Consider the following 22,233-nt stretch of genomic DNA (forward strand, 5'->3'; position numbering starts at 1 on the left):
CTATAACTAGTCACCAAATTGTTGCTAGATGGGACTAAACCTCATCTTTTACTCACTTTTCACCTAAACACCCTGACTAAAATGGACTAAAATAAGACCTCTTTTAATCTCTTTTAGTCACCCAAACTAAATACGGGGTGACTAAAGTTTAGTTCCAGTTTTAGGTGAGTAAGATTATGTTTGAATCCATCTGTCAAACTTTTAGTCCTGCTAGAGTGTTTAGATTCATGATAAAAGTTTAGTCATTCATTCTACAATAACCGATTTACCCTCATTTAATTAAGCCCACACGGGTGGGGGGTATCTGGCATCTAAGTGCGCCCCCAAGACATTTTAGTCTAGTTTTGCACTTCTTGAGGAACAAATAAGCAAAACTTTAATCCACCTCATTTGCTTACTTTTGCCCACGTGTTTGGATCTCCATGGTAAAAAAATATATGCTAAAAATGTAAGACTAAAGTTTTGCCGTGAGATCCTATCAAGTCTAAGCTTGTAGGTAAGTGCTCCTCGTGTTTATGTCACGTAGATAAACATTGCAGTACAACTCTACTCCACTGGACCGGACATTACTTGGCACCCCACACACTACACCTCACCTGACGATAAGCCATGGCACCCCACACACTACAACACTAAAGGCTTTGTTTGTGACAAATCTTGTATATTAGGCTCAAAAGATTCATCTCGTGATTTACAAACAAACTGTGTAATTAGTTTTTATTTTTAACTATATTTAATACTTCATACATGTGATATAAGATTCGATGTGACGAGGAATCTTAATTTTTTTTTGTTTTTGGGTAAACTACCGTGCTGTGCTGCTGTACCACCCATGAGAGGCAACAGTGTGCACGTCAAGCCCACAGGTCGCCACTGCTGGATCAGATAGACTGGACCAGACATTAACGGACAGGATTGGACCAAACTGAAAAGGAAATTACTCCGTACCAGTGTGGCTTTAAATGGAAACAAATCAGACGGTGGGGTCATTTGTAAACATGGCCTTGTTTGGTTCCAAAAAAATTTTGCAATATGGACATTCTAGTACTTTCGTTTGTATTTGACAAATATTGTCCAATCATAGACTAATTAAGCTCAAAAGATTCGTCTCGTAAATTGCAGACAAACTATATAGTTAGTTTTTTTAATCTATATTTAATGCTCCATGCATATGCCATAAGATTCGATGTGATAGGGAATCTGAAAAAATTTATAAATTTTTTTTGGGAACTAAGCAAAGAGACATCGCTCCGTCCATAAAGAACACAACTATAGAAAGCATACTGGTCAAATTAGCTTAGGTTTAACTAAATTTATAGAAAAATAATATTAACATCTATATTTTCAATTAAATTTGTTATGAAATATATTTTATAACTAATTTCATGATACTTATTTTGTTTAATAAGTGTTAGTACTTTTTATATAATTGTAGTCTAAGTTTGAATTGTTTGACTCTTCAAGATGTGAGATTTGCATTTGACTCAGGTGCAAAGCGCAGTCAACAAAAATGGCTACCGCAGGCCAAAGAGATAATATGCCAGTAGAATATCAGCTAGGGTTCGGTTAAACACAATCCCAAAAGTTGTTATAACATACCTTAAAATTATATTAAAATAGAAAAGAAGCACACCTTCAATACCACCACTGATGTACTAGAGAGAATGAGGCTCACAGCGTTTTGGCTAGAAGCTTGATAGTGAAAATGATGAGAAGCGGTCTGAGAGAGGCCATCTCAGAGATACACTTGCGTGTGGGGAAGGTCGGGGCTATCTATAGAGTTACCGAGTAGGATTTTGGCCCTTGCGAGGGGCTCCTACAAGGACTAGGTTTTTTTCAAACTGTTGCTTAATCTTTTGATAATTAACATTTAGCAAAATGTTATTCTATTAGTTGTCTTAATGATCAAAACCAAACATAGAGCTTTCAGGGTACGCCGCCTTCTCCTTAACCATCACGTGTCGCTCTCGCCAGAATGATATGATGCGACACTATTTGTTGATGAGGTTGCCTCTTTTGATGCGCTCGTCTAGACTACAAGGTCAACACACACTTCCACTGCTCAAATAGGGACGGCGAGAGTGAGCACATCGTCACATCCATTGCCAAGTTCCAAGGTGGCAACATCTTCACCTGTGCCACAACAACACCATAATGCATAGATTCAGAATTCAACGTTGCTTTGACCTTACCTATCACGTTTGACACTCTATCATCCTAAGCTTCCTTATTGAGTTGTCATTGACACAATTCGAGGAGGATAACGGATCAAAAAGGGGTGATAGTTTTCCTTTTTCGACAACGATGAGAAGATCCAACTAGTGATGATGCAATAGCTCCTCTACATGGATCCACATGCTTCATAAGAGATCGCATGCATCCTTATTGGTGGCAAACAATGTCAACATGTGCCTTGCACAATGATCCTAAGAAGGGGTTGTTTTGGTGGCATTGGTATCATGGCAGTTGTATCGATGGACAACCTTGCTGACGTATTCCGCCCATGGTGTCGCTGCCTCTTTAAGCTTCATTTAGTTATCCAGGAATGATTCCTAGTTGGAATAGATCACTAAGGGGTCGTTCGTTTACGTCGTTCTTGGTCCTTCGTGGACAGGAATAGTTCTGATGCTACAGTTTTTTATTGACGAAGCGATAGATCAGAAATGATTCTGAAATGGTGGTAAATGAACGGGCCCTAATTCGTATAACCTTGATCAGCTAGAATAGTTCCTAGGTCAATTCACCCTAACCGAACGAGGCATTAACATGTTCTTGACTGAATTACCAACGAGATGGTCTTGGAGTTTGCCAGAGAAAGAAGGAGAAGAGACCATGCTACAATGAAAGGAAAAAAACTAAAAAGAGCTAGCTAATGAAATTATTATAAGTCGGATGGTTGGATAATCTAAAAAAGATGGACAGTAAGCTAAATTGTTTGGATGGACTGAATGTTTTCTTTTCCATTTCTATACTAAGCAGGACATTGTTCCCTGCTCAAGATGGCAACAGATACCCAAAACCCAAGTATCTGACGGGTTTTACCCGATAAAGAGGCGAGTATGGAATGAATTTTCTACCCATGAGTACGTTTTTGGGCAAAAGCATGTTGGGTACGGGTGTGGATGTGTAGTACCCATACTTGTCTACCTACGGGTATAAAACACCCGCCAAAATAACTAGCCACTCTTGTCATTTTAGCCCATCTAGCCTATGAATTTGGCCCAAATCTAACTAAACCCTCCTAGTATATATATATAAATTTGATGTCATTATATAAATGCTAGTTTGTAACTTGTTGGAGACTTGCAATGATTTATTTTTGCATGTGAATGTCTTATATTTATATGTAGTTCTCGGGTATGCTGTCGGGTACAGGTTACCTGTGGGGTAAAATTTACCCGCGCAGATGCGGGTATAGGAGCATTGTTCTACTCGTGTGCAGGTATAGGTAATCTAAAGGTTAAAATTTTGATCTCGCGGGTATGGATGGTACCTACCAGTGCCGCCTTGATTCCCTGCTGCTATCAGCTTTCCCTGGGGGAGGGGCGGACTGGAAGCGAAGAAAGCGAGCAGGATGGCCGAATTCCCCGATCCGATCGCATCACATCACGGTCAGTCATCTGCAAACGATGGCTTATGCGTTAATCCGAAGGTACCTTCCTGCAGTGTCAGAAGTATGTGCGCCACGGAGCATATATATCCTCCGCCTGCGCCATCGACCAAGCATATGCACCGCCTTGTTTTGGCTTTTGCTCGCTTTGCCTGCCGCCCGAGTAGTGAGAGTTGCCTAGGAACAGGCATAACAACATAAGCAGAGGAGAGAAGAGGGACAGCGCCGGAACAGGCGCCCGGCACAAGGCAAACAGACCAGGCGTGCAAGTGCAAGGCTGCAAGCCCGGCTCGCAAGCAACTGGCGCGTGAGCTGAATGCGGATGCCTGTGGCATTCGTTAACAGTTCAGCCTCAGCTTCGCCCGCCGCACCGCAACAGAGAACCCACTGCTGCTCCAAGTGCTAATAATAAATGACACACTTGTAGCCACGCCTCTCCTGCCCTGCGTGCCTCGCCTGCATATATAACGCGCGGCACACTAGCGAGTGTTGCGGCACAGGATTTGGGCTCGGTGGCGGCCAAAGGCTATATGAGCGGTCTCATCACGAGGATCGGCACCGTCGCCCGCTGCTCACCCATGGCGGCCGCCGCGGCAGTCGCTGGCATCGACGCGCCACGGAAGCGGCCGCGTCGCCCCAGCAGCGGCAGCGTCAGAATGGAGGGCAGCAGGAGCAGAGGAGGCGACGGTGGTGGCTGCTGCTGCTCGAGCAGCGGCAAGGGGCTTGCGCCCGCGGAGCCCAGGCTGGTGGTGATCGTCGGCGCCACGGGCACGGGCAAGACCAAGCTGTCCATCGACGCGGCCGTGGCGCTGGGCGGCGAGGTGGTGAACGCCGACAAGATACAGCTCTACGCGGGCCTCGACGTCACCACCAACAAGGTGCCCCACGCCGACCGCCGCGGCGTCCCGCACCACCTCCTGGGCGCGGTCCGCGCCGACGCGGGCGAGCTCCCGGCGCCGTCGTACCGCGCGCTGGCCGCCGAGGCCGCGGCCTCCGTCGCGGCGCGTGGGCGGGTGCCCGTCGTGGCCGGGGGCTCCAACTCGCTCATCCACGCGCTCCTCGCCGACGACCGCCTCGGCGGCGGCGACCCGTTCAAGGCCGACGACGACGACGGGTGCTACCGGCCGTCGCTGAGGCTCCCGTGCTGCCTCCTCTGGGTGGACGTAGACGGCGCGGTGCTGGACGACTACCTGGACCGGCGCGTGGACGACATGGTGCGCGAGGGCATGGTGGAGGAGCTCCGGGAGTACTTCGCGTCCACGTCCCCCGCGGAGCGCGCCGCCCACGCGGCCGGGCTGGGCAAGGCCATCGGCGTGCCGGAGCTGGGCGACCACTTCGCGGGCCGCAAGACCCTCGCCGCGGCGATCGACGAGATCAAGGCCAACACGCGGGTGCTGGCCGCGGCGCAGGTGCGCAAGATCCGGCGCATGGCCGACGCCTGGGGCTGGCCCGTGCGGCGCCTCGACGCGACGCCCACGGTCCGCGCGCGGCTGGCCGGCGCCGGGCGCGACGCCGAGGCCGCCGCGTGGGAGCGCGACGTGCGCGGGCCTGGCCTCGCCGCCATGCGCCAGTTCCTCGACAGCCACCACGAGCAGCAGCAGCAGCAGCAAAGGTGGCCGCTGGCGCGGAGGCAATGTCGTGGCATGGTGGGGTGACTCGTGATGACGCGTCAAATGTCTCGTTTTTTTGTTGGGGGGATAGGCCGCCGAATTTTGGAGGGTCCCGGAGACGACACCGGGCACCGGTCGGTGGGGCCGTCCGTAGCTGGCGATGCCGCACAGCAGCTGAGCCGCAGCGACAGCGTGCAACAGAAACAGGGCGAGACGACGACCGGCAAGCAACTGCCAATTTTTGCCGGCCGGGCTTGTGAATACTGATGAGGCGGCGCATCTCTGTTTCCTTCTCGGCTCCATCCATGGCTTGTCAAGCGAGAAGACAGCACGGCACACAGCCGCAGCTAGCAGCGTAATCTAGCCGCAGCCAGTGCCACCGACCGTCTTGTTCAGAGACTTTGAAAAAACTGTCTGCAGGCCAGCTTGTGCGTGCGGATTAGAGCGCAAACCCATGCTTAATGCGTGATTAGGGGGGTGGGAGGCAGGGGATTGTGCTGGACGCGTGAGCTGGTGTTGTGGTTGTGCTGTGCCAGCTTGGAAGTCAGTTGGGGCTCCAGACGTGTGCGCCCTTCTCTCGCTAAACAAAACAAGAAATGCATTCGTTTCTTTTGTCCTGCGAGCTATATCTATCTTGTGCAGCTCGTCTCGTCGGCGATTCGTGCGATTCCACTACTACCACAGTACTATCATAGAATAAGAGCCCGAGTTGCTTGATAGGTCACAAAATTGCGTTGCACCAGTCAAATGTGGCATTTGGCTGCCGGCCGGCCAGAAGTTGTTAGAACTTAGTACTGCTGGTGTATGGTTCCTCTCCTCTGTTTTGTCCTTCAATTCCCACTTGCACAAAACCTTGTCCCGCTGGCTCGTCACACATCGCTGCTACCAAATCCAAATCCAATGCCCCCTCGAAAGCTTAGCCGCCAATGCAAGCTCTTATTTTTTTTCCCCCTTATATTACTAGTAAGTAAAACTCATCAAACTGTTACGTCTCCCTGCTGACTCCTGACATAGATGTAGTGACGTGATCGCGCTCCATCATGTTAATTATATTCTTTTCGACCAATTCTGGCCTGTTGGCGATAGATTTCTGCCACTCCGGCTGTGGGAGTACACTTGCACAGCACTGTTGTCTACCAATCAACCGTCGGTCGTCTAAAAGTTGGAAAATTACAATTGGCGCTGTGGTTAAAATGGCGATAGAGAAATTAGATGTGGGATTGACATTTTCATAGATGGCGTCTCATTCTAGTCCAGTGGATATGTTTAAACTGAATTTCACCATGCAAAGATCTCAACATCTACTTATACATGTAACCAAATGTGACGCCTCTTGGGGATTCATGGAGGATGGGTAACATTGGAAGGGGAGACGAGTACAAACAAAGCATGTTATGGTTAGCATGATCGTCGATGGCAGACATGGATTTGACGATAGGAGAAACCCTATTTGCTTACCATAGACTAAACTTTAGTCACCTAAACTTTAGGTCTAGTTATTAGGAGAAATCCTTACTTGACTATATTGATGTTGATAATGGCGACGCATGTGGGCGTCATATACCTTTGTTATAGGCATTGTCGTATGCCCTCTTCCCCATAACCGCCTCTACCGAGGGGTTCTTTTCTTGGTTGAAAAACATGTACAATTATTCCGGTTGACGTTGACAACGTCTGCAGATGTTGTTTCCTTGATGGAGGCGTCACTTAGTGAATCCCTTGATGGGCGTTGCTGCAGTGGGTAGGGTGACTTTTAGTTTCACAGGCAACTTTGATTGTTGGAGTGGTCTGTCGTGAAGTTGCTAACGTCCTATATATACTACTTTTCGATACGGGTGTTGTAGAGTTTCTCTATGAACAAATTTTTAGTTTCAAACCAATTAACCATTAGTTCATTAGTTGGCAAATGTAAATTAATATGAAGTAAATGTTTTATGTGTCTTTATTCAAGAAAGTTTTTTTTTATCTTAACTTAGTTTTGGTCCATTTATCCAAAAAAAACACTAGACTAAGCCTTATTGCAACTTGTTTTTTTTTTTGAGAAACATTATTGCAACTTGGTGATAAAGTCTTGTGTATGAATGCATATGCAGGTAAAGAGCACATATGTTAAGCTGCTAAGGAAGTAATAACCTCTAAAGCTAGAGCAGGATCTAATTGAAAATGAATCGAATTATTGATTGTATCGTAAAAGGCCTTTATGCCCACATCCAAATCGACCCTCGGCCGGAGGAGTATGGTGATCAAGCAGGGTTTAAGGTGGGAGCCCACGTTCGCCGGTACCGTACAAAATAGACACACAGAACTGACCGGAGGTTGAAAGGATGGGCAGCATAGATGTCAATCAGATCGCTCCAACACCTGGACAATAAAATGATAGGGGTTTTCAGACATCCTATTGTTTTTTTTTTCTGTTTGCATCACCATGGGTTAATGGATGAGTTAATCCTCATTTGTGGCTGCGTGTCAATGAGTATGCGATTTGTGAGCTGTACTCCGTAGTTGCTTCCTTCGGTCATGTGCACTTGCCTGATGATGTCGCTGCGCCTGCGCTTGATTTGGATGTGTCACCATATTCGTCCAGAATTATTCCCTGGAGCTGAGCGGAGCAGCCATTCAGCCAAGCTGTGCCTCCATGTTTACTAATGCAACAACAACTAACACTGTGTGTGTGTAACTTATAAAATATGGCCAGGATAGGATGCCGTTCCAGATGCCTACTGAGCTACCCCTGCTCCTGTCCTCGGCGGCGTGCAGACACGCCGACCAGCCAGCACTGCTCTTCTCTTCATTGCTCGCTTGCCCGTTATCACAACTCAGAAAAGAGACCGCAACTCTAGTGCCTAGACTATCCAAATGGCGTTCCAAACAAGCTTCTGAAAAAGAAGCTTCGTTTTGGGGGCGAAACGACGGCATGGCCACGGGGGAATGAGAAGAAGTAGTCCTAGACAGTAGTACGCAGAAACCCTACGCTGCGAGCGAACGCACGCGCGCGCACGGTTGACCAGACGACGGCGAACTGGGAGGCCGCACGCAAAAGGATGCAGGGCGTGCAGTAGAGTCACAGAGAGAGGAACGCGCGTGAACAATGATGGGCAGCGGCATTTGTTTATCCCCCCACATGCCGCCGGCGCGCGTGCAGGCACCAGCACCAGGCAGGCGCAGCAGCCGTTGCATTGCTTCCCGGGCGGGCGGCTGTGGCGGGCGCTAATGCTGAGGAGAGGAGCCGCACGCACCCGTCCTTGGTAGTTGTTGCGGTTGCTGGTCTCTAGGCCCGCCCAGACTTCCCTCTCCTTCGCGGCCGCGGCAAAGGCTGCCTCCCCCTCGCTTGTTTTTGGCGCTCGAGGGGAGCCCTCTCCAGCTGCGCGTGTCCGTCCGTGCATGTACTAGGCCGGAGGCAGCGCCGGCAGCGTAACAATACTATACTACTACTACTACTACTACTACAACCGCTCATCGTCCTACGCCTAGCTAGTAGTACTCCGTACTACATGTTCATCAGCTGCTCTCTCAAAACGCAACCAGCAGCATGGCCCCTACCCCCTGTCTAATTGTCCCTCACACACCCCCCTCACTAACGAACCACTTGCCAAAAGCCCAGCTCCTTCTCGTTCCCCTGTTAGAATTAGAATCCCCGTCGCTCTGGCTAGATTCGAACTCAATTGGCACTGTCTGTCTCTCCACACCTGCATTATGTTTATGCAGGGTCAAAGTCAGAACGAATAAACACCGCTGTTCCTTCCTAACATCTTTGGATCCTTCTTCCACGAGTAGGTCATTTCATCCTGGATTTAGCACGTCGTATAAACAATCCATCTCATCATCTCAACCCCCCAAAAGGTCCACTCCAAGTTGCAAATACTTGACGCCGAAATGCCCGCCGCCTCGCCGCATGATCTCTGATTCTCTCCTCCGCTCGCTGCGGCCGCGCTAAATTTAATCCCACTTGAGCTCTGCTCTGAGGCTGAGGTGCATGCATGGAGCCGACCTAGAAGACGAGCAGGAAGGGAAGGAACAGCTGACGAGTTTTAAATTTGGCGCCTGCTCACCTGGTGTGTCAGCCCTGCTCCTCCTCGCCTTGCTCCTTGCTTGCTGCTCCCCCTGCAACCCGTCACGGCCCGGACAGGAATTCAGCTTTGCTCCCCGTGTGTTGCGTACGCATTGAGACAGCAGATGCCATTAACTACTCCACTTAGCTAGCATACTTAGTACCTAGATGCTTCTCCCCTCCGAAGATCAATGATGTGTGTGAGTGCATGCTGCCTTTTCAGTATTGGTATTGGTATTGGCAGGCAGTAAAGAACTTGGATCCAGCCTGGTCTTTTGTAAGAGTATGTTCATGCATACTATATAAATATAGAAGGAGTACTGGCATGCAGTACGTTTTGGAACTGAACTTCGAATGCGTTTTATTAGTAGTAGATTATAGAGCAGTATATAATACTATCTTGTTGTTCCTTTCTTGCCCTACAGAAACTGACCAAAAATAATGTAGTCTACTATACTTATATCGTGGGTTTTGCAGTATTATGCAATTGGCAATCAGAGGCGTCCCGGAGCCCGTGCGGACTGTGCGACCGAACTGGGCCTATAAAATTTATAGGCCCCAAAATTTACTAAGTTTTCTAAGTATATATAATAATTTTAGGTTTGTTTTAATTAGTAAATTAGTCATAGAGACTCAATAAATATGGCCTGCTACTTTCTTCGAGAGAAAGCACATTAAGTCTATGGTCGTGAATTAGAAAAGTCTATGACCGGTAATTCTTCTTCACATAAGTTTGTAACCCTTCGTGATTTTATGGCTTCGTCCCTTAGACTTGTTCCTTGCCCTTGGTGTTGTTCGTCGCTTAAGAGTCGAGACCTAGTAGCAATCCTAGACGGCTGGACCCAGATTAGGACGCCAGACGGTGATCATTGCCTAGTATAAATTCCATGCACAATCCCTATTTTATTTAGTTAATCTTTTATACATTGTCTTTGTAGTATATTGATATTTGATATTATCTTTTTTAGATTTTGATAATAAATGTTAGGCCTTCACTTATTGTTTTGAACTGGGTCTCATATTTATCTGGGACGCCCCTGTTGGCAATGTTGACTAAAGGAAGAGAATACTAGTACTAAAAATGCCTACACGTACTGCATGTGTTTGTTATACTTACTTAGATCAGCTGGAATTAAAGGGGTTATTCTTTTCGCCTGTTCTTCGTTTTCTGTACACACTACCGGAGAGCCGGCCTTTGCCGTGTACCCGAAAGTTTGCCGTGAGCAACACACGGCAAAGGTCGGGTTTGCCGTGTGCCCTGTCCAAGCACACGGCAAACGCTAGGCACACGGTATATCTAGCCTTTGCCGTGTGTTGCTCACGGCAAACACCAGGCACACGGCAAACTTAAAACTTTAACGTGAGCAACCCACGGTAAAAATAAGACACACGGCAAAAACTAACTCCATACGAACGTCCACACCCTGCCGTCAACGTTTGCCGTGTGCCATGTGTGCAGCACACGGCGAACAGTTTGTCTTTTTTTCAGATTTTGCCCTCCAAATTTTTTCTTGTCTACTCACTCACCATTTGTAACTTCATACTCAAATTTCATAAAATTTGAAACATATTTGCTATATTTTTGCAATTAACAGCATTTAATTTCATTTTTTCGGATGCGGTCAAATTTTAACTACGACTCAGTGAAATTGTTGAAAAAAATATCGGAAAAATGATATTCATGTTACCTAACCCTGTCTGAGAACACACATTCGAAACGGAAATGACTTTCGAATGCCGTGGTTAGGAGACACGACGCCGAACATGCGTTGGTGCTTTTTAAAAATTCTAATAAATGCTATTTTATTGCGTAAATCCTGAAACTTGTACATATGTCATGTTATCATACATAGACGTCGTAAAAAAAGTTTGGGAAGATTTCGAATAAGTTGTCTTATATGATGTGTAGAAACCAAATAATCTTCGAAGAAGTTTCATAGTGTTATAAGTGAAGGAGTATGAGTTGGAGTAGATTCGACTTTCATATTTGAGTTTGATTTCGAAACTTTTTCTATAAGCACTACAACACATAGGTTCTGTTGTCTCCAAATTTGGGAATTTTTCGGAATCGTTTACTATTTCTTAATTATTTTCAGCATTTATTGATTTTGAAATGAGAAAATTCGAATTAAAGAAATAAACACATGAAATAATAGTGTAATATGTTTATAAACATGGAATATACATTGTGAAGTTCATTTGACAAAGAAATTACAAAAAAATTGATTTATTAAGTAAGTATACTTGTATAGAAAAAAGTATAAGATTGATACATAAAATATTGTTATCTGTTTGCCGTGTGCCACTTGCACCAGCACACGGCAAACACATGGTTTGCCGTGTGCAAATGTGGGACACACGGCAAAGAATAAAAAAAAAGTAAATGAAAAAAATAAGTAAAAAATGTTTGTCGTGAGCCAATTTTTTAAAAAAAAATTAAATGAAAAAAGTAACTAAAAAATGTTTGCCGTGAGCTAGATCATGGCACACGGCAAAGATGTCATTCTCCAAAAAAAAGGAAGGAAACAGATAAGGCCATGCGCCCCTCTCCTCTCAAAAATAGGTAACAGATTAGGCCATTGTCCACCGCTCACGCAAGGCTGCCCCTGCCCTGCTCGCAAGGCCATGCCTTGGCCGCATGCTCGCAACGCCGCCTCGCCGCTGCCGAAGCCACGCCCGCCCCTGCCCTACTCGCAACGCCGCACCGCCCTCTCCTGCTGAAGCCGCGCGCCCGCACCCGCCCCTGCTGGAGCCGCGCTCGCCTCGGATCTCCAGAGCCGCGCCCGCATCGGACTGCCGGAGCTGCGCCCACCCCCGACCGCCGGAGCCACGCTCGCGGATCCGCTACCGCCAGAGCCGCGCTCGCCGGAGCCGCGACCGCTGGAGCCGCGCTCGCCGGAGCCGCGACCGTCGGAGCCGCGCTCGCCGGAGCCGCGACTGCCGGAGTCGTTGGAGGGTCGTCCCTGTGCTTGCTGATCCATTCGTCTCCAACAGACTGCAACCCAAGGTGATGCCGAATCAAATATGCCTGTTCACAGATAAGGTGCTCGGTGGATGGAAATATCCTGTAGCTTTTTACTTGTTATCTACTCAGAAAAGTGACAGTGAGATATTGTTCACAAGAATAGTTCTTGAAGGAGGTAACTAAGGATTCCTACATTAGAGATAGTACCTGTATGCGTATCTGCCTTTCTGAAAATTGCATGCTATCAATTACTATCAGTTCTGAAAATTACATTCTGTTCTGAAAATAGCATGAATTTGCTATGGCTGAACAATATCTAACTGAATAATAGCTCTAACTGAATAATAGCTTTCTTGTGAATTTTTTCTCAGGATACTGTTCAGTATTTTTTTTCTTAGTTACTTATGCTACTAGTTATCTAAATGCTTGTGAGAGTTATCTGAATACTAGTCATGCCATTTTTGTATTATGAAAACTACATGTCTCCCCATCTGCATCAGCATTAGTGAGTGTGAACTGCAGCACTTGCTAGTGGGTGTGAATGTGAACTGAATACATGTGAATGTGAACTGAAGCACTAGCTCAATGCTCATTTCAGTTCAAATTTTTGTAATGTTCAGTTTCAGTTCCACTACCTGAATGCATGTGAACATGTGAGACTGCAGTTTCTGTGCAGTTTCCGTTCCAGTTCCACTGGCCGTTTTTATTTTCTCGTGAATGAGTGTGCTCGTTTTTATTGTAATCATGTTGCTTTCATTTGACACTATTATTTTTGCAGGAGGACGTTAGGTCGTGGGAGCACAGGCGTTCCTCGAAGCCGTGGGTCTGCCTGCATCGCTAGCCTAACTTCACCGCCACCCAAGGTATAACCGCACATTCTATTTGTGTCATAGTTTACGTAACCGAGTTAGGCGTCTCCCGTTCGAAAGAGATACGGTTGGAAACGACCGTATCTATTTCGAATTGTCCACGTTATTTGGACAGCCCGAGGATGCGTAGATGGGGTTAGTTTCCAGGTCCACTCCGATCTGAGATAGAGTTTCAGCATCACCTCCCTGTTGTTCTCCGGGTACACAACCTCCCCGTCGGGACGTGTATTTGGAGAACAGCGGGGAGGTGCTGCCGAAATTTTGTCTCAAATCGGAGTTGACATGGAAACTAAGCCCATCTACGCATCCTCGGGTGGGATTAGGACCTATCCTCACCTATTAGTTAATAGGGCTATCGTGTAGATGCATTCTGGTCTTACATTACTGTATGATATGTTAGAGGATGGATGACCGTCAGTGGATGTACACCGGCCGCCCAAGTCAGAGAGACATCTCCTTGGAATGGATTGAGAAGACCGAGGCTTTCTTAGAGCAAGCATTCGCCAGGGCTAAAGGCGCCTGTATGACCTGGTGTCCATGCGTGAAGTGTGCAAACACGCGGAAGCGTACGAAGGAGGTCATGGGGCAGCATCTTTGCAAGTTTGGGTTTATGCAGGGCTATACCCGATGGACCTACCACGGTGAAGGTGATCGCACGAGGGAGGAGGTTGTGAGACCACGTGTCGATGGTTTTGATGATGATGGTGGGGTAGCAGACATGTTAGATGACTTTGGTCACGGAAACTTTGTTAGATTACTTGAGCAGTTACGCTTAGACAATGACAATGACAATAACGATGCTCCTCCAGTTAGTGATGAGTACCTAGACATGGCTGGTACAGATGATGAGATGGAGGATGCACCGGATGCCGGTTATGAAGATGATGATTATTTCTAATACATGTAATATTATGTTATCCTTAATTTGCATCTCTATCTATGTATATGTTGTTTATTTGTGGTTACTAATTTACTCTTCTTACATGTAGGTCATTGAACAAAGATGGTGGGCGGCATGAGGAACGTGAGGTCGCGGTACGCCCGACCGAGGGAGGAGCCTCAGGAGCAGCCTGAGGGGTCGGGGAGCAGGTCGAGGAGCCAGTCGAGGCGGACCTCGAGCAGGAGGACTAGGAGCGTTAGCAGTCTTCAGGGGGAGACACCTGCGGTGCAGCAGCAGGAGACGCCCACCTGGGAGCAGGAGGAGCAGGAGGAGACGGCCACCAGGGCGCACGAGGAGCAGGAGGAGACGGCCACCAGGGCGCACGAGGAGCAGGAGGAGGAGGAGGAGGACGAGGACGATGGGGCCTCGCCAGATATTTGGCAACGAGGTCCCAATCAGCTTCCCAATCGACCGATATTCATTGACCATCGCCCATTGATTCGGCCACGAGGGCAAAAGTATGTTTCAAAGCACTACTTTGACATTCCTTATGTTCAAATTCACAATATGAACTACTAATTTTGGTTAACCACTTGTGCAGGTCCTTTAAGGTACTAGTAGCAGGAGTTGCTCACCAACGACACCCCAGTACCATCCTTGGTGGCTTGTGTAGGGTGCACTTCCCTGGTGTGGTCACTCTTGCGGGGGCTCCAGAGCCGGCGTGGACATTTCAGCACTACGGAGGTGCGCCGGATACCACAGATGTACTTGGCAGGAACTTCGGCAACAAGGCCTTGAGAGTGATCAAGGAGATGTGGGTAAGAATTCATCGCACTTCATTGCTCACTACTTCACATTCTTTAGTCCTTCTATACATAATGACCGTCTACATCGTGTGAACATGCAGGATTTCTTTAGAGTGGAGCCTGAATATGAGGAACAAGCCAATCACATTTTTGGAACAAAATGTGTCAAGAGCATCAAGGACATGCACTACGAGGCGCGCATCCAGGCAATCATAAATTACAAGGCCCAGTACGAGCACGTGAAGATACACAAAGATGTCGCAAGGGACACTACACTGACCAAGGAACAGTTCATGCTTGTAAGTAACATTAATTTCTTGGTAGTTTAAGTAACGTTAATTTGGTCTTGTTAAATGTCATGTTCTTGATCATGTGTAGGTGCCACCGTACTGGGTGGAGGGCAAAGGGATGTGCTGGGAAATGATGGTGGACTGGTGGTGCAGCCAGGAATGGCGGGACCAGCACGACGCTGCCCGCGTGCGACGCAGAAAGATGCCAGGTCCATCACACCATCAAGGGAGCCTTACCCTCGAGGATTACAGAGAAAGATATGTAAGTATGAGGATTTATTGATTTATTCTAATGATCATATGTGCATACCCTCTAATCATCTTCTTGTTTTTTCGCAGGAAGCCGCACACCCTGGGCAGGATATAGGCCCGTTGGGGGCCTATGCTCTCTCCAAGAAGGGGAAGGCGACGGCCGACATCACCTACAGCCCGGACGACCCTCCTGAGGCGTACACCAACTCCACCGTCCATAGCCGGATCAGCTCATACTGTGATTCGGCACATGCGATCCATGGCCCTGACTTTGATCCCTACAATGAGGCCATCAGTGGAGAAGCAGCCATGAGGGCAGGGGGAGGCAAGCAACATGGGCGATACTGGGTTGCTGACCCCTTGATTGACTCCTCGAGGACTCCTACTCTCTCCCAGATTAGAGCAAAGGACAGGCGTCAGGGCCAAAGCAGCTCAGGGGTACGCTCGAGGCCGACCGCAGCCGAGTGCATCATCACGAACCTCCAGGTTCTCGCTGTTTCATTCGTGCTCAATCATTCAATAATAACATAGCTTTGTAACACAAGTGTTTTAACCTTGTAGACCCAGCTTTCGCAAAAGGAAGTCAGGATCACCGAGTTAGAGACACAGTACAGGGAGATGGCCATCTACATGCGAACTCTTGGGGCTCAGATGGGAGCACCTCCGCCACCAAACTTGTACGTTCCACCTGCTCTAGGTGGACCTAGCCCAGTGAGTTTCACTTCACTTAACCATGCAATCTCTACCTTTGTAGATGTAGATGAGATTGTGGTTGCGTGCCATCGAGCCGCTTTGGATGTCGGCTATCGTGCCGCTATGCTTGTCGTCCTTCGTGTCGATGCTTTTCTTGCAGGTCTTGGGAACCTCCCCGTGCAGGGGAGGTGCTGCCAAAATTTTTATTTGAAACCACTATGTATATCTTCAACTTGAAGTATTTAATCTCAAAATTCACTTATGACACGTTTGTCTCATCCTTTGTGTAGCTTCACTCCCAGGGTTCTACTCAAGCGCCCAATGAGCAAAGTCCTCAAGAGGGTGGGTGGAGCGACCATGTCAATCCGTAACAACCTCCAGGCGATTCATGGGGCAGACGAGATGGATTCCGTTGGTGAACTTATAGTTTTTTTATGGAATTTGTCGTTTTGTCGGACATTTGTTGAATTTGTGGTTTCCTTAGACTTGTGATGGACTTGGTGATGAACATGTGTTTATGTATGTGACATGTACGTTATATGTATGTCAGAGATTTGGTATATCATGGTTATTGTGGTAAATGTGCGATATATTGTGATATTTGTGTGCTATGTGTGATTAATGTGAGCTGTGCTATGATACATGTGGTTGCAAAAGCAAAAAAACAAAAAAAACGTGGGAAGGGGGTTTGTCGTGTGTTAGGGCCATAACACACGGCAAAGACCAATCTTTGCCGTGTGCTATGACCATAGCACACGGCAAACCCGCCTACCAGGCTGCCTATGTCATACCTGGGAAGGGGGTTTGCCGTGTGTGCACCCTGACACACGGCAAACATTGAGACTTTGCCGTGTGCCTGCATGGTAGCACACGGCAAAGATTCAATGTTTGCCGTGTGCCACTGTGGAGACACACGGCAAACGCTCTTTTCAGGAAAAATAAAAAATTCTTTATAATTTTTGCCGTGTGCTTACTCTAGCTCACGGCAAAGGTTTGCCGTGTGCAACACACGGCAAACCCTGTCATCAAACCGTCCCCCTCCGTTTCACGCCGTCCATCACCTTTTTTTTGCCGTGTGTCAGGACTGACTCACGGCAAAGCTTCGCCGTGTGCCCACAATTTGGCCGTGAGTAAAGATAAGGTTTACCGTGGGAGGATTTGCCGTGTGTTCTTCGCCGTGAGCAACACACGGCAAAGCCTTCGCCGTGTGCGGTTTGGCCTTTGCCGTGTGCCCGAGGCACACGGCAAACCCCCCCCAATCCGGTAGTGACACCACCAAGACAATGTTTCTTTTCTGACTGAAACAGTTTAGATCGAGCTAGCTACTTTAGGGTAAGGGATGGAAGTTTGCAGTTGACACTCACCTCACTCTCCCGTCACAATCGACGATGAGGAACTGAATGAAAGCTTGTAGTATTATGTTAAGTCCATGTGAACTCTGACCAACGTACTCAATGTAGTTTTCCATAAACATAAAGGCAGGTAAAGTGAGTGTCTCTATTTCTTGAGAATCTTCCGTCCAAATGACGGTAGCAGTAGCACGGTTGGTGCCCCATCTAGTCACCACCGATACCTTAATCTGACCGACCACCCATGCCAGTCCATGACGGCAGTATTCAGCAAAGCGCGTCGTCGCCGGAGAGGGCGACACGCAGAGACCATCGGTGCACCGCGCTAGCTAACCATCGTCGTCCTTGGTACGTACGTGTGATGCCGATCGATCGGGAGGAGGTCGTTACCTACCGGTGGCAGCAATGGCCAATGAGCATTTTGCTAACATCATTTCTCCGGTCTCACATTGCTGCAAGCTAACTATATAGTAGCCACGCCGACAGAGTTACCTGTGATAGATCTATCCATATACTGTGTGCTGCCGACCATGATCACGTCCACGTCCATCCATCGCCATATTCTTACCTTGCAAGGCCAGTAAAATAGACCGCGCCGAGCAGTTAACCACGACGTCGCGCGACGAATGGAGCCCCCGGGTTTCAGAACGATGCGACGCGAGGATCGAGCGCGCGTGGCATGGTGGTGGGTGGCCAGCGGACTTGCATTGAGCGTTGAGCCACGACCGCGACCGGCGGCCGGGGAGGCGAGAGCAGGACTGCAGGATCGGAGGAAGGCACGCGCGCGGCGCGCGGCTCTCCGGTGCGAGCGCGACGACGACGGCGACCGGCGATGGGCGCGCGAGAGAGCGTGACGCGGTTTTTCCTTGGCGGTCGCTATCTCTATCTACTCTCGATCGTAGGGAAACTGATCGGCCGTAGCCTTTTCTTCTGTTTTCCCCTCCTTGATGTTTCTGGTGACCGTGGTGCGTGCTGCCGTCCTCGTCAGCGAGGATCGGAATTTGGAAGACTGAAGAGAGTCGGTTTTGCTTATATATATCGTCCTCAGCCGACCTCGGTTTTTCTGATGAGAGGTTCACAGAACTGAGGACGGAAAGAGCATTATATATGTGGCCAGCTGGATGTGGGGACCGAAAGTGTGTGTCATTTTTACTGAAAGAGTGGCCATAGTATATACTCGCAATAATAATGCCTTTGAACATGCAACTTTGCACTGTGATTTCTTTCTGATCTCGGTAGCGTGTAGTAGCAAATAACATGAATTACTGACCACGCATACCCTATCTAATTCCATCAACAAGAAATGGAGGAGGTGTATGCATGCATGCTTGCAGGCAAGACATCGGCAGCAAATTAAGACTTGCTCCCATGTCCCACGACGCGGGTTAATCACTTGTGACCCACAGTACCCGCGCGGCAGGAACGCACCGACCACCTTGCTTTTCACTTCCATACGAAGCCGCTCGACGTGACGATGGATGGCGGGGAGCCAAAAGCTACTTATAGCACAAGAGAGCGCCGAGACCGAGAGATAGCTAGCGGTGCACGCGCATTACGCTTCCGTGCCAAGAGGTCGTCTACAAATGCGGGCGTTTCGCTGTCGTCGGGCGTCTGACGGGGCTTTCTCTCTGGATTCTTCATTCTCAGCTCTGTCAGCTGCCGTACGTCGCCGTGCGCCCCGGTCGTCGTGTGCCTGCCGACTTCATCTGCTCCTCCGGCTCGCACCTGGGGGTGTGAGAGGGCTGCACGCGGGAAAACGCGCAGGCGCAGGGGATGATATATAGGGATGGGATCGTCGACTTTTGGTTGGTGTTGTGCGCGCGGCAACCGCGCCGAGGTCCGACTATTTGGGACTGTCACTATTAGCCGCGACGAAGGGCGGTCTGCGGGCGTTGGTGCCTCGGTGGTGTGTATTCGCGCTTGTTTATCGAGATATTGCCATATTGGAGTGACATATGGAGAATTTTTTTTTCTGTTTCATATTGAACGGTGATTGTGTCCAGTATCGTGCTTAATTATGACCGTGCCCAGTCCCAACTAGAAGTGGTTTTAAGTGCAGTTTCACCATTTTCAAATTTTATAAAATACAATAAAGACTTGATAAACTTTTTAAACAAATCTCTAATAAGCTTCCAAAAATCGTGAGGGGAATCCTAGAGATAGATCGGGAAACAAAAGAACCCAAATAAAATATTTAAAGATCGTGAAAATATATCTATAAGCTTCTACAACTTACATTTAGCTCTAATCAATATTTAAATGTGTTTTAAAAACTTTCTACAAAACACAAGATGCAACCATTATGAATGCATTCAACATATTAATTGCATCTTATATTTTAATCGTGGGAAATTTTTAAAACACATTTAGACATTGATTATAATATTTTGGGATTTTTAAAAGATCATTCTAGATATTTTTTTTGCATTTTATAGAGCTAAATCTAATTTAGGAAGCTTTTAAATATCTTTTCACAAGCTATAAATATTTTATTTTGGTTTCTCGTAATCTATGTCTAGGTTTTTCTTAGAATTTCAGAAGGTTAAAGATATTTTCATAGTTTTAAAACTTTATCAGGTGTTTACTATTTTTTTTTAATTAAAATTATAAAACTTCCTTGAAGGTCAAGGATAGAGAGGTAATTTAAACAAGTATTGGAGTTCAAAGAGACAATTTATTCAATTCTAGAGTTGAGTAAGAAAACTTAGACTTAGAGCATCTCTAAAAAATCTTTCTAAAATTTATTTTCTAAAGTATTATTTTTGAGTAAGAATCGAGAGTCATTCTCGCTTTCTTTCTTTGGCTAGTGAAAAAATAGAATAGAAGATGTATATATCCGAGCATGCTGAAGAATGTTTTTTTTTTAAATCTCTATTAAATATTTTTTTTAAAAAAACTATTCGAGTTGCTCTCGCGAGGAGGCAAAACAGCGGCTTTCCGTCCCGTGAACCCGCGCCACATGCCTATATGGGCTAGCGATGCCCCTGGCCTGAATATGTGCGTTTACATCGGCCCGCACGAGGAATGCTCTCTGGACTTTTTTTCTCCATCTTTTTTTTAAGAAAAAAGACTACTTTTCGTCTCTAATTTTTACGAAAGTCCGTTTTAACTCTCTTAACTCCAAAACCAGATAAATCACCTCTCTTAACTTTTTAAACCATGCATTTGGCCTCGCTGGAGCGGTTTCGAAGACGGTTTTGCTACAGTAAATAATAGTTTTGCTACGGTGGTTTTGTCTTTTTTTTAATTATTTCAGCAGTACCTTTCAAAAAGCAAAGTAAATCACAGAAAAAAATCATAAAATAGAAAATCTAATTTTGTTAGACTCCACATAAGTAGGTCTACACAATGAACATATAATATAATATGATTTAGTATAGAGTTTTTGCTATAAAGGTTTTGTTTTTTTATTTATTTTTGGCTAAATATTTGAAAAATCATAGTAAATTACAAAAAATTATAAAATATAAAATCTAATTTTTTTAGACTCCACATGAGCATATCTACACAGTATATAATATGGTATGCTTTAGTATAATTTTTTTATTGCAGCTTTATATGTATGCTTTCTATAATTAATTGAAATAATGCATAGCTACACCTTCTACAATTATTTTGTCGTACTAAAGCATACATATATTATATGTACATTGTGTATATATACTCATGTAGAGTCTAATAAAATTATATTTTCTATTTTATGAATTTTGTCTATGATTTTTCAAAGATTCAGCCAAATAAATAAAGAAAAAGAAAAGGACAAAACCTTTATAGCAAAAACTTTGTACTAAAGCATACCATATTATATGTTTACTATGTAGATCTACTTATGTGGAGTCCAAAAAAGTTTTCTATTTTATGTTTCTTTTCTGATTTACTATAATTTTTAAAAATTCAGCCGAAATAACTAAAAAGAAAAAAGACAAAACCACCGTTACTGTAGATACCACTATTCGCTGTAGCAAAACCGCCTTCGAAAAGGTAAAATGCACGGTTTGAAAAGTTGAGGGAGGTGGTTTGCCCGGTTTTACCGTCCGTCACATCGAATGTTTGGACATATGCATAGAGCACTAAATATAGACTATTTACAAAACTAAAAACACAGCTAGAGAGTAATTTGAGAGACGAATCTTTAAACCTAATTAGTTCATAATTGGATATTAATTATCAGATATTGTAGTTACACATCGTTTCGGCCTGGTCATTGTTGTACTGTGTCATGACTCCTATTTGGCAAAGCTTCAAACGTTTTTAGGGCGTGTTTGATTGAATGTGTTAAAGTTTAATAAGTACTGTAGCATTTTATTTTATTTAGCAATTAGTGTCTAATCATAAACTAATTGGGCTCAAAAGATTCGTCCCGCAAATTATTCTCTAACCGTGTTTTTAGTTTTGTAAATAGTCTATATTTAATAGTTCATGTATATGTCCAAACATTCCATGTAATGGAAGTTAAAGTTTAACAGCGTCAACCAAATAAGACCTTAGCTTATTGCTACAGTGTAGCAATAAGTGTAAAACGAACGAAAAAACAAGGACTAGTTTCACTTGCTTGCTTCTAGTTCATTTAAATTAGAGAAGAAAGAGCTCGTGTGAATATGATGGTGCAGGTGAACCCAAAGATATTTAAGCCCTGATAAATTTGGAGAGAAGAAAGAGCTCATGTGAATAATGATGGTGCAGGTGAACCCAAAGCTATTTGCCCTGATAAATAAAGAGGACCTAAATTACTTGAGTGGTTGCTCAGTTATTGATCGGGTTCAAATCATTTCCCTGATTTGCCTACAGGTGGTCGACAGCTTAAACGGATGACCTCTTTCTGTGGCGCTGAGCTAGCACAGGGACTGACATGAGACTCGCT

General features: G+C 46.1%; 2 protein-coding genes across 2 annotated transcripts; both read left to right on the forward strand.

Annotated features, from left to right (window-relative positions):
* LOC8068035 (adenylate isopentenyltransferase) lies at positions 3,716–5,393 on the forward strand. The gene has a single exon (XM_002456124.2). The coding sequence runs from the start codon at positions 4,141–4,143 to the stop codon at positions 5,263–5,265; it is 1,125 nt and encodes a 374-aa protein (XP_002456169.2). The 5' UTR covers positions 3,716–4,140; the 3' UTR covers positions 5,266–5,393.
* On the forward strand, positions 11,907–13,074 carry LOC110433740. The gene is made up of 2 exons (XM_021456291.1): positions 11,907–12,275; positions 13,012–13,074. Exons 1-2 carry the CDS (start codon positions 11,907–11,909, stop codon positions 13,072–13,074), a joined length of 432 nt encoding a protein of 143 aa, XP_021311966.1.

Source organism: Sorghum bicolor, chromosome 3, assembly GCF_000003195.3.
Source record: "Sorghum bicolor cultivar BTx623 chromosome 3, Sorghum_bicolor_NCBIv3, whole genome shotgun sequence".
Lineage (NCBI taxonomy): Eukaryota > Viridiplantae > Streptophyta > Magnoliopsida > Poales > Poaceae > Sorghum > Sorghum bicolor.

Bases quoted from the DNA above. Each gene is read 5' to 3' on its own strand.
- LOC8068035 (XM_002456124.2), top strand. From the start codon at position 4,141: ATGAGCGGTCTCATCACGAGGATCGGCACCGTCGCCCGCTGCTCACCC.
- LOC110433740 (XM_021456291.1), top strand. From the start codon at position 11,907: ATGCTCGCAACGCCGCCTCGCCGCTGCCGAAGCCACGCCCGCCCCTGC. The intron at 12,276-13,011 runs GTGATGCCGAAT...TTATTTTTGCAG, and splicing joins CCAACAGACTGCAACCCAAG to GAGGACGTTAGGTCGTGGGA.